The 15,378-nt window shown below is 54.8% G+C and overlaps 1 protein-coding gene across 2 annotated transcripts; it reads right to left on the minus strand.

The window, feature by feature from the left end:
• Positions 1 to 649: 649 nt before the first annotated feature.
• On the minus strand, positions 650 to 15,146 carry POU3F3 (POU class 3 homeobox 3). 2 transcript variants are annotated; one of them, XM_063338946.1, is made up of 2 exons: positions 14,037 to 15,146; positions 650 to 2,005 (listed from the first exon to the last, which is right to left on the minus strand). In XM_063338946.1, the coding sequence occupies exons 1-2, from the start codon at positions 15,093 to 15,095 to the stop codon at positions 1,727 to 1,729; spliced, it is 1,338 nt and encodes a 445-aa protein (XP_063195016.1). In that variant the 5' UTR covers positions 15,096 to 15,146; the 3' UTR covers positions 650 to 1,726. The 2 variants fall into 2 exon arrangements, with proteins under 2 accessions (XP_063195016.1, XP_063195026.1); XM_063338956.1 differs by lacking the exon at positions 650 to 2,005 and having other exon boundaries at positions 12,031 to 15,146.
• Between the last annotated feature and the right edge of the window lie 232 nt (positions 15,147 to 15,378).

The following is a 15,378-nucleotide window of genomic DNA, read 5'->3' on the forward strand; positions in this document are numbered from 1 at the left end:
TTAATTATTATTATGGCTGCTGAATTGACTTAAAGTGCTTTGGAGGCCAAACTAATCCATGTTAATCAGTTACAATTAATTGTTTCAGCTGCTGTTTTAAACACAGTTTCAAAGACAGAGGCGAGAGGCTGTGCATGGGTTGCGGGGGGTGTGTGCTCCGGGGGCCCTCCCCGGGCCCCAGCCCTGTGCCCAGGGATGTACTTTTGGGTTGCGGGAAACCGGCTCGACTTTGTCCCGGTGCCCGCGTCAGGTCACGCACAAAGGTGCGAGGGGCGACTTGGGTGACAAACTCCTCTTTCCCTTGCCGAAAGCTGCGAAGATTAAGGGACTCCCGGGCTCAGGAGAGCGGAGTCCCGGAGGGAGATTTCCCTCTGGAGTTCGCATTGTGGAGAAGGCGGCTGCCGTGGGCTTCACACTGCGCCGGCTTTGCTTGGGTCGGGGGCTTTTGTTTTGCCGGCAGAGGCGAGGCGACACCGGTGGGCAGAGGGGCCGAAGGGTGCTCTGCGGGGAGCTGAGCCCTCCCCTCCCCGCAGGCTCTGCGGAGAGGGGAGAGAAGAAAAAAAGCCCCCCCGAGGCGACAAGCGGCAGCTGGGCCGGGCTCTGTGCGTGCCGGGGGGGACAGAGGGGCGGCCGAGGGCAGGGAAAGCCAAGCAGGCAGCCGAGACACCAAGGGGATGGTCACCGCTTGCCCTGCCGCTCCCCGGCCGCCCCCGCCTGGCCGGCGGCGGGGGAAGAGCCGGGGAAGGGCAAGGCCGGGGCGGAGGAGTTGGCCAAAGCCTGGGGAAGCCCCCGGGGGAAGATGGTCCGAAACGGGGACGGGGGAGCGAGGGCCGGCGTTTGGCCAGGAGGTCGCAGGGCGGCCCGTTTGTGCCCGGCACGACGGCTGCGGGGAAGCATCCCCTCCCCTGGGGGTGACAGGCGACAGCAGAAAGGGCCCTGGCTCAGGTGGACCCGGCGATGGCTGGGGTCTGCCCTGCGGGGCCGGGGGCCGCGCTTCCCCGGGGGGGAGATGGCGGCGGGGGGGCCTAGGAGCCCAGCTGCCCCTCTTCTGCTAGGGAAACGGGCTTTTCCACAATAATAACGAACCCCCCTCCCTCCCGAAGTTAGGGGCGGGAGGGAGGGAGAGCGGCGGGTTTCCCTGGGGGAAGCCGGTGGTCCCCCCCCGGGGCTGGGCGCCGCCGCGGCGGGCAGGGGCACCCGCGCCGGGAGGGTTCCTGGGCCTCCGGCGGCCTCGGGGGTGCGAAACTACCCGGGGGGGGGGCACCAGGTGTCACGAAGGACTGCTTGTCGTTAGAGACTTACGCTTCGCAAAAGTAAAACTCTCCCCCCACCCCCAGCATCAATGTGAATTTTTTATTATTTTTTTTTATGTCAGCCCGCAGAATGGCAATTGGGAAACTGTACTGCCTCCCATCCTCTCTGGAATTAGGTTGCTGGGATTTTTTTGCGGTTTGATTTTTTTTTTTTCCATCTCCCACTCCGTCTCTTTCTCAAAGATTGACTTTTTTTTTTTTTTTTGCCTTCATCCCATTGACTCTGCTCAGCTTTTGCTTAAGACGGGCAAGCAAAAAACCAAACAACCCTCCCCCCATACGTGCAAACAGACGTTTCCTGGAGAGCAGTAAAACAAACAAACAAAAAAAACTTTTACCTGCAAGAGAAGATAAGTGTACAAAATTATACACACACGCACCCCCTCCCGTCCCGTATCGAATACAGCTGTAATTCAATGGAAATTGAGGGAAGAGATGCATTTTCCACGTGGGAACGGAACAAATAAGGTGGCAGCGGGCGGCCGGGTAGGTAGGACACCTGGTTCCTGCCCATCACGCGTGGAATCGTTTTCTCCAGCTGGGACGGGTGGTGGTGTTCTCGCAGAGGTGCAGGAAACAAATCCTCGGCTCTCGTCTATCACAAAAGCAGGCTGCCTTTGATGCAACATGCGTATTAACCAACTTTCTCCCCTTCCCTCCCTGTTTTTATTTGTTTCCCTTGGTTGCGGGACCTAGGTGGTCAAAAAAAAAAAAAAAGAAGAAGAAAAGAAGGACTTGCGTTTGTGGCGGCACTTTGTCGTCGGGGCAGCTCACCCGCATTAGATTATTGCCGGGGATTTATTTGCATGCAGCTGCAAACCCACAACCCGGCTGCTGACCGCTGCGCATAAAGGGCTGCCGGGGCCGGCCCCTGCCCGGCCGCCGCGGCTCCCAGTGGGGGTGGCAGGAGGATTTGGGGGTGGGTTTGCTCCCGACACAGCCCGGGGGAGGGGGGGGTCACAGAGCCGGCAGCGGCCGGGTCCCCAGTGCAGGCAGAGGCTGCAGGTGCGTGGGCGGGGGGCAGCAGCCCCGTCCCGCAGCCCCCCTGCCCGCCGCCCGGCTGGTGTCTTCCCCCACCCCGCCCCCGCCCCGCCAAGGCAGCCGCGGCTCCCGCTGGCCTTTGCGCACAAACACCTCCGAGAAAAGCTTTCCCTAATGCCTCTGTCCCGGGTAAAAAAGAGCCGGTGGCAGATCCTCGGGATTTCTTAGGGTTATTTTCAGTGCTTTGAAATTTGCACTAATGCTGGTGTTCTCCCCCCCCGCCCTTCTCCCCTCTCTTCAGCCCAGTAGCGTCTGGCAGCGTTTGAGGAGGTAGCCCTTAATCTTTGAAGCAAGGGCTTTACGTTCAAAAAGCCTCCTTCGCTACCCCCTATATCCCCCCCGCACACCACCACACGCACCCCCCACGTTGCGAGGACGGATTTGGCTGCATCTGGGATGGATGCATCTGTCTCCTGAGGCCTCCGTCTACCTCGGGCCACGCCACCAGCTCTCCTTCGTCTTGTCCCGGAGAGCCAGGCGAAGGCACGGGGGTTGCCGGGGCTTGAACTTGCTCACCTCCGAGCGCAGCGGGAACAAAAGCTGCCCCCGCGGCGGGGCCAGTTCGCTGGCGGGGCCGGCTCGCTGGCGAGCCCCGCGGCAGCCCTGCCGTGGCCTGGCCCGGCTCCCCCCTCACACCCCACGCAGGGAAGGACGGGGGCACACCGGCCCCCCGCAAACTTTGAGTGTGGGGGGGGACATCCTAGCCGTCCCTCTGCCCCGACGGCCAGCACGGGGACGTAAGAGAAGGGGGAGACAAAACTGGATGAGGGGAGCTTAATATATTTTTTTTTGGCAGAGGAAAGAGACGTTTTCACTCCACGCAGGCTCCTTCGGCCGGGCGTGAGCAGGGTCGGGGGCGCTGCTGCGGGCGTTTCTGCCAAATAGAAGGGGCTACGGAGAGAGCGGTCGGGAAGGGCAGCACCGGGTGGGCCCTTCCACGGGGAAAACCGCCCCTCCAGGGCGAACCTGGAAAGACAATGGGGATTCCCCACACACACACAGACACGCTCGCCCATCACCCCCGCCTCCCTCGCATCCCCACGGCGGTGCGTGGGGCTGTCGCGCTGCCCCCGGGCCAGGCCACACGCCGCGGGGAGGGGGTGAATCCCTTCTGCCTGCTGGACGGGGAGGAGGGCAAGGGGGAGGGCAGCCCACCCCGCCGGGCCGCCCCGTCTAACGCGGAGCACCCCCGCTCCCCGGCAGCGGGAGAGGTCCGCCCGGGCTGGGCAGGCACAGGGGCGCTCGGTCCCCTCGCCCTCCCCTGAGCACGGGGGGGGGGGGGCGGTCTCCAACCCCTTTTCCCCTGGAAACTGGGGACCTGGGGGTGCTTGCGCAAGGTGGGCCGCGCCCGTGGGTCGCAGCGGTTGCCGGGGAGTCCCACGAGTGACCAGGAGAAGTGGAGGGAAAGGCAGGAGGGGATGAAACCATACGCAGGCTCCGTGCGGAGCTGGGGGGGGGGGGGGAGGGGGGCGGGGGGGGAGATGTGCGTTGTCATCTTTGTTTTGGTTGTGTTGTTTTCCACGGGATCTGGGACAATGGCCGGAGTGGATTATTCATTCCCGTAGGCAACACTTCCCTGTATGGGCTTCAGGACGCAGTTGGAGGCTCGGGAACAAAGCGGGCATCTAATGTCAAGGTAGCTGGTCCCCGTCCTTTGTTTATGCTATTGTTAATGACGGGGCTCACTCAGCCCTGGCCTCAGCCGTGCTCCGTGGCGTTAATATTGGCTTGAGAGAATAGGCAGGACAATTGAAAACCCAAACCAAAACCCCAAACAACAGCAGCATCCAGCTCAAGCGCAGTTCTTCAGGTGAAACACGCCTCTTCTGGGCTACTGAGAATTATATTGTCATTTCGCCTGGTATCCACAGAAATACACGTACCGTTCATAAGATTAAACACGTCCGTATCCATCATTAACACCTAGGGGAGACACTGTAACCCTGTCCTTCAGTCCAAAATCAAAAGGGAAAGAGCATTATTTTCAAATACCCACTAGTAGAGCACGAGGGAACCCTCACCATGCTAAAAAAAAAAAAAAAAAAAAAGAATTAAAAAATCTAACAAAATAATTCTTTTAATTACGATAATCTGAACGTGGCAGAAACCTGAGCGTTTATCGACTCATTTTCTTCTTCTCGAGGTAGCGGATGGTATTTAAAGTTCAACATTTCACGCAGCTCCTTGTTTCGTTTAATTTCCTCGACAATCTAGGCGATTTCAGCAAACTGAGTTAAGAATTTTGGTACACACTTGAGTATGTATCTGCATAAAATACAGAAGGCAGCAGAACTGGGGAGAGGATATTTTATTATTTTAGGAAGAGAAGGGAGTGTATGCTTGCATGTGCGTGGGGATGCGTGAGAGAGAGAGAGAGAGAAATGGAGAGCCTTGCGCCTTACATTTGGTTTGTGGCTTTAGTGTGGACTCTGGAACAAATATCTATTAGGTTTCTCTGAGAAATGTCCCACTCGGGCAGATGGGCCCCTGTTTTCAATGAGAGCTCCAGAAGACGAAAGAAATGTATGTTACTCCAGCTCAATTCTTCACCAACCCATTTTTTTCCCCCCTTTAGAAAGATTAGTTTCAGCTCTGCTATCCTGGGCCCATTTTCTGCCGGGGAAGGAATATAATAATGATCAATGCCCAGCACTTCTCATTTCTTTTGTACTTGGTAAGTATTCCCAACGTCTGGAACTTGGAGGGGAGGTGGAGACATGAGCCCAAAGTCAGCTTCTGAGGATGTCCCCATTCTCTGGCTCTCACCAGCACTCACACAGAGGGGGGAAAAAATCCAACCAACCAAAGCAACCCACACAGAAGACCCGCCAGCCCCCACCTCCCCTACAGCTACACACTTGCTTTTTGTATTTTAGCTGCCTGCTCGGTGAAGTGGTTTCACATGCATCGGGCTACCTGTGTTTATGCGACCAGCTCAGGGTGTACGTTAGTACTCCAATTGGAAATGGAGCCTGGAGTTGTTGAGCAAACAGTTCCCGCTCGACTGTAGCATGGACTGAATGCTGTATAGTCAGCTCTATGGAGCGCTGGCAGGGAAGTAGCACCAAGCATTTCCAAAACTAATAACAAAAAGGTTACTATATATAAAACGTTTATACAGCCCACACTGCCTCAAGTTGTTTAAATTTCGGTTTGATGCACATAAATATAGCAGCCATGTGGTTCCCCATTAGCCAGTCCCTGCTTTTTTAAATCAATTCATTTCAATTTGAAAGGATGGCCCCGGACGCAAGACAGTCAACAACCTTTTGGCTTTCTCCACTCAAAGTGGACCTCAGGAAGAAATAGCGTCTGTCTTTGTCATTTCACACGCGTATCTCGGTGCCTTGACATTGTGTTTAAGAGCAGGCCTACTGCCAGTGAGGGTAACAGTCCCTAGCTGGTTTCCCCTTTCTAATCCATTTTCCCCCTTCTCGTTTCAGGCTCCTTCTGAGGAAGAAATAATTCTGCTGGGACCCCATGTCTGGACTTTGGAGGGCATGGTGCAGCGGTCTCATCTGAAAGCACCGTCCCTGCAGGTAGAAACTCTCCTCTGTATGATGTGCCTCACAAGAAAGGCAGTGAGAGGATGCTTGGAGTGACCAGGCATCTGGCATCAAGGAGCAGCGCTCCACGCTACTGCGGATGAAAGTTTGTTCTCAAACCAGACCCTTTGCAGTACTCGTTACTGGTGCCGAAACGGTTCGAACCATCCCCACTCTAAAATAAAGATCTCCATTCTGGTATGCCAGCGAGCTTGTCTTGCTAAACTTTCCCTGTTTGCATTGAAGGTATCGAGCTGATGTAACGCTGCCTTTTCACCCCACTGATGTGCGCAGTAGGAACAATTCAGAAAAGTTCTGTTTAGCTTTTTTTCCCCTGGTAGAAGAAATGCAAGCTATCAGAAACAAGCCTATGTTTGAAGGTACAGTTTTCAACATGTGAGTGGGAAACATATGTACTGGCACAATTCAACCACTCTGTAAGGGCTGTGCTCGGTTTTTGGCTTTTAATCTCAACTCTGTTAGAGAGAGAGATGCAAAATGGAAGGGAATGTGATTATTTATGCTGTAGCCTTGTGATACTCATCCTATAACCGTTGAGGAGAGAAGCAAAACACTCTGCTGAAGCTTTGGGTGAGCCTGAGTTTCAGGGGGACTCTAGTCGTCACAGATTCTCACTTCACTGCCTTTCTTCCCTTGGTATTTGTTATACGGGATTTTTTTTTTAAATTTCTTTTTGGTCTGCTGTTCTACGTTTTAAAGTGAGTAGAGACTAAATCCTGCTGACAGACCGAGATCCCTCCATCACAAACTCACATTTGGAAAATGCCTACCCCCCCTCGACCACCCCCCTTCGAGCCATCCTCCCCCTTTCAGGGGAGAAAAGAAAACCTTAACAGAGAAAAAGAGAAGGGGTGGGGAGGAGGGGGGATGAGGGGGGACCCCCTGATTCCTCAGTGACCTGCACAGCTCTGAGTTCCCTTTCCCCTCCTGCAGATAAACCCCGTCCGAAAAACAAACAAACAAACAGAACAAAACCAAAAAAACCCAAAAACACATGGCTGAACTTTTAACGTGGCTTGGGGTTTTTACAATTCAGGCTCAATTCTAGCGCTTTCAAGGGTCAAAAAAAAGAAAAAAAAGGAAAAAAATTAAAAAGAGGGGAGAGGGGAGAAGAAAGTTTGGATTTAACTCTTTGCTGCTAAAAAGAGCACCACAACTAACATACCAGCCATCAGCCAAAGCAACCAGCGGCCCCTGCAGCCAGTCGGTGCCCGGTCCCAGGGGCGGCCAGCCCTTCCCGCGGGCAGTGGCCCGCACACAATGGCGGGCGAGCAGAGGCGGCTCCGGCCCCGGCCCCGGCCCCGGCCGCCCGCACCCTGCGCGGCCGCCGCGCCCGAGGGCTCCCTGCGGAGCAGGGCCCGCATCCCTCCAAACGCTGCGGGGGATGTCAGCCCTGCCTGCAGGCTGCGGGGCTGGCAGGACAGTTTTTTGGTACTGCTAAAGGCATACACACACACACGCAGATATATATATATATATATATCTCATACACACACATCTTTATATATAGATTTATATGTAGGTGTCTAGTCTATGTTTAAATAATCCTATCTATACACACAGTCCTCCTCTGATGAGGTCATTCTCCCATATATACGAGATTGGGTGCCTGATGCCAGAATCTAACGCCAAGATCTTATCTCCACCGATCTAAGAGCAGTATAAAGTAAACGTTAGCAGAAGGGGAAATAAATTTGGGAGAGAAACATTCAACAAGGTGTCCCTGAAGGCTTCTCTCCTGCCCTCCCCAGCCGAAGTACCCACGCACTTGATGCCAAAGAGAGCCATTTCGGCGCAACAGACTCCTGCTTCAGAGCAAGGACAGGCTGCACCCCGGATCGTGGGGCTGTGCCCGGCTGGGGCTGCACCTTGGCATTTTTAATTCCCCCCCCGCCTTCCCTTTCCTGAGCGATGCTCGCCTCTCTAACGCTCTGGTCGTCTGCAGCTTATTTATTTTTCTTTCCCCCCCTCCCCTGTGGCTCCAAATGTCTTAATGTTTTTTGATTTCAGGAAACTCAAAACGGAAGGGGGGATGCTACTTGAAAGTGTGACTCGAAAAAAGGTTTCGCTTTACAGCCATCAGTAGCACCAGGAGACAGCTCCATTAAAAAAGTAGTTTTCCACTGCTCTTGAAAAGCCGTTATTTTTTACATCGCTTTTAGGAAGATAGATTAACAAAACATCACATTTCAAGCCACTCTGATCTGTAATTAAATGGAGGAGCCGGTTTGTATTCTCCTATGGCTTTTACAGAAGTTGCAGTGATCCAAAGTCAGGTTGCTGTGTCAGAGTGGCATTTTTATTAATGAGAATACAAAAAGCTTGCATATTCTTAGCCCGGCTTGAATTTAGTTGCTAAGCAACCGCTGTATGGTAATTCATCCGCGAAATTTAAATCTTGGAGAAAGGATCCTGCGTTTTGCTGAATGGTCGCCACGAGGAAAACAACTTGTGGGACCCGCAGCAGCTGCCGCCGCCGCCGCCGCCGCACCGCGCCGCCCGCCCGCCCCGCCGGCTCCCCCGGGCCGCCCGCCGCCCCGGGACGGCCCGTCGCCCGCCGTCACCACCGCCCCGGCCGCCCCTCCGGGGCCGCTCCGCCTCCCGGGCCGCCCCGCCGGGGAGGGAGCCCGGCCGGGCACCGCCAGCCGCCCCGTCGGCGCTGCTCCGGACCGGTCCGGCCACGCGTGGGGAGACGCGGAGTCTCCCCGTTTCCCCTCGCCAGGCGCGGCCCGGCCGCCCCCGGGGAGGAGAGGGGGGGACCGGGTCCCGGCGCGGCCCCGACGGCGCGGCCCCGTGGGCGCCCCCGCGTCCCCGGCTGCTCCTTTGGCGTCGGGGAGGACGGGACTTTCCCCCGCTCGGCCTTCACCCCTTCGCTTTTTTTGTCTCGCCAAAGCCTCTCAGCCAAAAAAAGCTCCCCACTGCTGTGTCATTGACACCGCGGGCCCGCCGGCTGCCCCCCGCTCCCCTCTCTCCCGCCGCCCATTGAAGGCTGCCCCCCGCTCCATTATTCCAAACTGCAACTGAAAATACCGGTGGGGAAACCACCTCCCCGCAACCTCCTCCTCCTCCACTCGCTCCAGCCATCCGCCTCGCCACAGGCCACCAAGCTCCGCTCGCCATCCCTCTGCTTTTAGCCAAATCCGTCCCTGTCCTCGAGCGCTCGCTCCGCGCCTGCCTCCGAGGCCGCGACTTGTTGCGTCCCTTTTAGAGTTTGATTAATTACCCTGGAAGTTAAGCGAACTCAAGTACATGTGGCGAAGAAGCTCACGCCTACAGTTTGGTCCAGCAGCCTGCCGGTTACGCGGCTTATCTTTACCCTCTCGTGCAAATCGCAACAAGCATCTCTGCGCCTCAAAAAGGCGCATCCCTCTGTGAATATACAGAAGTATCGCTTTGGCTGTAGCTTGAAGATGTTGATCATTTATTACAAAAATAAACGAATAAATACAACAATATATTGTTGCTTTCAACAGGATAAATATTTTACAAATATATAATTTAAAAAAACAAATTTAATTGTTAAAATTATTTAAAATATTACACTTATTGATAAAATTATCAATAGTATATACTGCATTTCATATTAGAACCAATTATTCTCTAAACGTTCCATTGAAAACCATTCATACAAAACAAGTTATGAGCATTGTAATGTGCAAACACGAGTCACTACATTAAAGCATAAGAATTCTGTAAAGATCCGATAGGAACCGCTGCGTTTTTGAAACCAAGGTAGAGCTCTTTCCTAAATTCCGGAAAATACGCGGATCAACAGCAGTTAGATGACTGTTTTAAATACACCTGAAAATGATTTATTGTGTACAGACTCGACGGGGGGAAGGATGGGATGTGAGTGAGAAAACTGGGGCGTAGTAGAGGACCGCAGGATACGAAAATGTAAACTAAAAATAATCACATCTCGGGATTACCCAGACTGATCAAACATAACTTTGTAAAACATTTGTCTTTCCTTTAGGCAGAAAAGAAAAGAAAAAAAAAAGAGAGAGAAAAAAAAAGAGTAAGGAAAAGGATGCCGACTCAGTTACCAAGCACAGAACACTGATATTATAAATGAATACAATTACTAAATTCATTAGGAGATCTGGCGATATATAACAATATTTTCATTATTTACACGTGTAACAATATAACCCTTAGCGCAAACCCTCTCTCAGTTATTATCTACCTCTTGTTATCTCACAGACTCACAACCCTGAAATTCCTAAATACATTCAAAGGATTCAGTTTCTCGGGAAGGGGCGGGGGGGGGGGGGCGGGGGGGGGCGCCCATGGCCTCACTTTTTTTTTTTTGGTGCAGAACAAGTCCAGGGAAGGGGCAGGTTTTGCCGGTCCCTCCAACCACACGTTCCTCCTCCAGCCTGAACCCCAGCTTTCCTCAGGCAGCAACCCGCAAAGGTGGCTTTTTTTTTTTTTTTTTTTTTTAAATAGAAACCAGCCTAACGTTATTTAGCTCTTTGTTGCCATCCCTAATCCGGCAACTAAATCCCGCTCCGAAATTTAAATAGACCTTCTGCTCCGGCTCTCCTAAAACCGCTCCCCTTCGCCTGTGAAGCCAAGAGGATCCCACCACGCGTGGGGACGGTACCCGGGCACCCGCAGCGCAGCCCGGCGCTGCCCGCCGCCTCCCGCGCCCGGCCTTTCCCCTCCCCAGCTGCCAAATTAGCCAGGAGCTTTTGCTAAAACGAACAAAAGAAAGAGCGTCCTTTACCCTTTCGGGTTTTCTTCCCCTTTGTTGGGTTGGTTGTGTTTTTTTTTTTCCCACCCCCTCCCCTTCTCCCACCCCTCCCCATCGCCCTTTCCTCCGTGTCAGTGGGGCCTTTCGGATTTCACAAATCAAACCGACGGGGATATTTACTACGAGCTGGTGTTAAAATAATGCATCCCGGTGCACGGCTCTCAGGTTGGCTTTGATTTATGGACTGACACAAGGCCTATCTGAAAGGAAGAAACGTTTGTTGGTCCCTACAGCAGTTTTCTGGGGGTTTAACCCCCTGCCTCAATAGCACGGAGATAAGCAAGGCGCGGGGGGGGTGGGGGGGGGGCGCGGAGGGCGCGGAGGAAGGGAGGGAGAAGAAGGTGAGGAAGGAGCCATGGACGAGACGGATCATAAAAGAAAACCTTATTCTCCGGTAGACTATCAGTGGGGGCGGGTGGAGGCGTTAGATGGCAGCTCTCAGTTCCCACAACCTCCGCGCTTCAAAATGAAGAGAGTTGGAACGGTCATTCACTTGCCCCTATATCGCAATAAATTATAGCGGGTAAATATGACAGGCCAGCTCGGGCATCTATCGGCATCTCCGACGTTACTAACACACGCATGTGTTTGCAAAGAAGGTATGGCAGCGCTACGGCAGAGTGGAGGAGAAAACTACACTACATCACTTCACACCCCATAGAAAAACCCTTAAAACAAGAACAACAACAACAGCAACAGCGACAACAGAAATGGGAAACTGGGCGGACCGCACGTAGGATGCTGAAAGTGTTATTCTATATATCCTTTTTTTGGGGTGAAAAAAACCCCAACCTTCTCCTTAAATCATAAAGATAAATTAAATACAAATATTTATACAGACATAAACCGCGTCAAAATAAATTATAGCTTAGCCCTCCCCCCCCCCTCCCCTCGCAACCTACCCCCCCCCCCAAGCCTCAGTTTGGAAAGAGAGATAACAAGACCGAACTTTTGGAAACGTCCCTGCTCTCAGCATCGGCCCTTCGCGATCGGCGGGGAGGCTCCGGCATCGCCCTCGCCGCGGGTGCGAGCCTGAACCGAACCCACACGGCCCTTCCTGAGACAAAGGTGACCTTCGGGTTGAGCCTTAATCTCGCCTTCCTCCCCCGTGACACGGGGTCCCCGGGTGGACGGGAGAAGGGGTGTCCCGGCGGAGGGACGGGCGCGGGGGGAGCGCCGCGCCGCGCAGCCCGCGGCGGGGATGCCGGAGGGGCGGCTCTGCCAGAAGCAGAGGGGTCGGACCCTCCGTATCCCCCCCCTCTCACTTCAGCATTTGCAGTATTTCCCTTCAAAGAACTTTTTTTTTTTTTTTTTTTTTTTAAGACACAAGTGTTTATGCATCAGACACAGACTATTTCATTCTAACAAATTTATTTTCTCAATCAGCTCTTACGGAATCACTACTCAAATTAAATTACAATCAAATTATCACATCAAAAGATACCCTTATTACCTAACAACTGTCCATATTTTCATTTCATTTTGATTTGTGCTCGTCTGAAAAAAACACGTAATACAAGATCTGGGGAAAAAATAAATTACCGTTTTGCAGCAGTTCATAGGTATTCTGAATAAAATATTAAAAGAAGTCATTTAATGAAAATATAAAGCAAATTTTTTTTAGATCAACAACGGATCTAACAATTCTATATTGCCGTCTTTTTGAAAAGTCTGTTTATTAAAACCTACCAAAAACACTGCTTGGAAATGGCAGTATTATATAATCACATCCACAGCACCCATTCAATCAAAGTTGGCAACGGATTTAGGAGAGGAGAAGTTCAGATAAGTGCAGCTGCAGATGCTCAGTCCTTCTAAATCCCTTTATCTGAATCAGTCCAGAAATAAAAAATAAAAATATTAATAAAAAAAATATTAGCAGTGGATTTTTTTTTATGACTCTTCCATGATGATTGGCAGCCGTCAGGAGCAGGACTTTGACAGCCTTAAATTATTTCCCTTTCTCTCGCTGGTTCCCTTAATTCATGCAAAGTCCTTCTACAGAGCTCGAACTTTAGGGACCAACAACCTCTCCTTCTCCCACCCTCCCCCCGGCGTCTGTCCCTCCCCCCTTTCTCCTCAGGGTCAGTTTTTCGGCGTGCGGGCATTTATTTCCATATTTTTGTTCTATAGCTATACCTATATATATAGATAAATATATATATATGTATTTGCTTCCCTATGCAGTCTGCTTGTTTTTAGTGCTGTGTGCATATTTTATTTTTTTTTTCTTTCCTGGAAAAAGTGGCCCCTTTCATTTTGCAGAATATATAGATATATAGATATATATGTTTTCAGAGTGGATGTCTGCCTTGCACCAAAATTCTACGGTTTGGCCAAGAAAAACAGGGTGCTGGAATGCAGCAGGCACCCTCTGATTAACCAGATTATTTTGCTTCTGCTTCCCTTTTTATTTTTTTGGATAGCTCCCATTCAAAAAAAGAAAACAAAACAAACAAACAAAAAAAGAAAAGAAAAAGGAAGGGGGGGAGAGGGAGAGAGAAAGGAGAAAAAAGTTTCCGTGATTCATAGAAGAGAGCCCTTTTGGGGATAGGGGGGAGAGTGCGGGGAGGGGGGGCGGAGGAGGGGAGAGAAGAGGTGCAGACATCAATGATGTTCCTCGCTGCGAGAGGGGGGCTAATTTGGAGAGTGAAAAATAAAAATAATAATAATAATAATTAAAAAAAAAAAAAAAGCCCAAGCCCACCCACCCAAACCCTCTCCCCGCAACCAACCCCCCCCCCCGGCACATCTGCAGTTTTGGTGCATTACGCATCTCCACCCCGTTTTCCCAAACACGGTCTAAAACGCTCTCGCTCGGATCGACCTTCTCCACCGCTCCCTGTCGGTATCGATCTTATATATATATATATAGATGCACGCGGATATCCATATATATATAAACACAAGCAGTCTGAACGAGCCTGGATCGTGTGTGTGTGTGTGTGTGTGTGCGTGCGTGTGTGTGAGTGTGTCTGTGTCAGCGTGCGGCTGTGCGCGGCGGCGCCGGTTGCCGGTGGCGATGCCGGTGCCGGCGGCGGTGCCCGGCCCGGCCCGGCCCTGGCTGCCCCCGCGCCCCCGGCCCGCCCGCGGTGCCCCTCACTGCACGCTGGTCTGCAGTCCGTGGTGAGGGGGCGGCGTGTCGGAGTTGACGGTGCCGACCTGGGAGTAGACATCGTCGGGGGTCTGCTGCTGGATCCCCGGCGGGGTCATCCGTTTCTCTTTCTGCCTCCGATTGCAAAACCAAACCCTGACCACCTCCTTCTCCAGCTGCAGGCTGTCCGCTAGGTTCGTAATCTCCTGGGCGGAGGGCTTGGGGCATTTCAGAAAGTGGCTCTCCAAGGCCCCCTTGACACTCACCTCGATGGAGGTCCGCTTCTTCCTCTTCCTGCCCTGGGCGGCGATCTTGTCGATGCTGGTGGGGCTGCCCGTGGAGGAGTCGGCTTCCTCCAGCCACTTGTTCAACAAAGGCTTCAGCTTGCACATGTTCTTGAAGCTGAGCTGCAGGGCCTCGAAGCGGCAGATGGTGGTCTGCGAGAAGACGTTGCCGTAGAGGGTGCCCAGCGCCAGCCCCACGTCGGCCTGGGTGAAGCCCAGCTTAATCCGCCGCTGCTTGAACTGCTTGGCGAACTGCTCCAGGTCGTCGGAGGTCGGCGTGTCCTCGTCCGAGTGCGGGTCGTGGCTGTTGACGCCGCCGTGGTGCGGCGGGTGGTGCCCGGGGTGCTGGTGGTGGTGGTGGTGGTGGTGCCCGGGATGCTCGCCCAGCTCCGGCGTCTCGCCCCGCACCAGCCCGGGGTGCACCAGGCTCTGCCCGCCGGGGGGGGGGCTCAGCATGCCGTTCACCGTGAAGCCCCCGGGCTGCGAGTAGAGGAGCGACTGCTGCTGCTGCTGCCCGCCGGCCATGGAGGGCAGGTGGGCGGCCGCCGCCGCCCCCCAGGCCGCCGGGTGCCCCTGGTGCGGGGGGCCCAGGTGGGGCGGCCGGTGGTGCAACGCCGCGCCCGAGTGCAGGTCGTCGCGCCCGCCGCTGCCCTTGACGTCGGGCGGCGGCGGCGGCTGCTGGGGGCTGCCCGTCATGCCCACGGGGCTGCCGGACCAGGGCGAGCCCGCTTCGGCGGCGGCGGCGGCGGCGGCGGCGGCGGCGGCGGCGGCGTGGGGCAGGGCTGTCACCCACTGGTGGGCATGGCTCAGCATATGGCCGCCGTTGCTGGCGGCCATGGCGCCCGGCATGAAGTCGCTCTGGACCATCTTGGCCGCCGGGTCGCCGCGGTAGCCCCCCGCCACCGAGGTGACGGCCACGCTGCCCGGCTGCATGCCGCCGCCGCCGCCGCCGCCGCCGCCGCCCGAGTCGGCGTGGACGATGGAGCCGGCCGCCAGGATGCCGTTGCCGGGGAGGTAGGGGTTAGAGGTGGCCGCGGCCATCCCGCGCCCGCCGCCCGCCGCTCGCCCCCGCCGCGCCGCCGCCGCCGCGCCGCCGCCGCCACCGGCTGCCGGGCGCCCGCCGCAAGCGCCCTTGCCCGGCGCTGCCGGGGCCGCCGCCCGCGCCGCCGCCGCCGCCGCCGCCGCCTTCCCAGCCTCGCCGGGGCGCCGGGGCGCGGGGTTCACCTGCTAGCGCTCCGCGGCGCGCTCTCCTCCGCCCGTCCGTCCGCCGGCCGTCCTGCCTCCGCTCCGCGCCGCGCTCGGTGCGGTCGCCGGCTCTCGCTTC

The sequence above is a fragment of the Chroicocephalus ridibundus genome, chromosome 1 (assembly GCF_963924245.1).
Source record: "Chroicocephalus ridibundus chromosome 1, bChrRid1.1, whole genome shotgun sequence".
Taxonomy (NCBI): domain Eukaryota; kingdom Metazoa; phylum Chordata; class Aves; order Charadriiformes; family Laridae; genus Chroicocephalus; species Chroicocephalus ridibundus.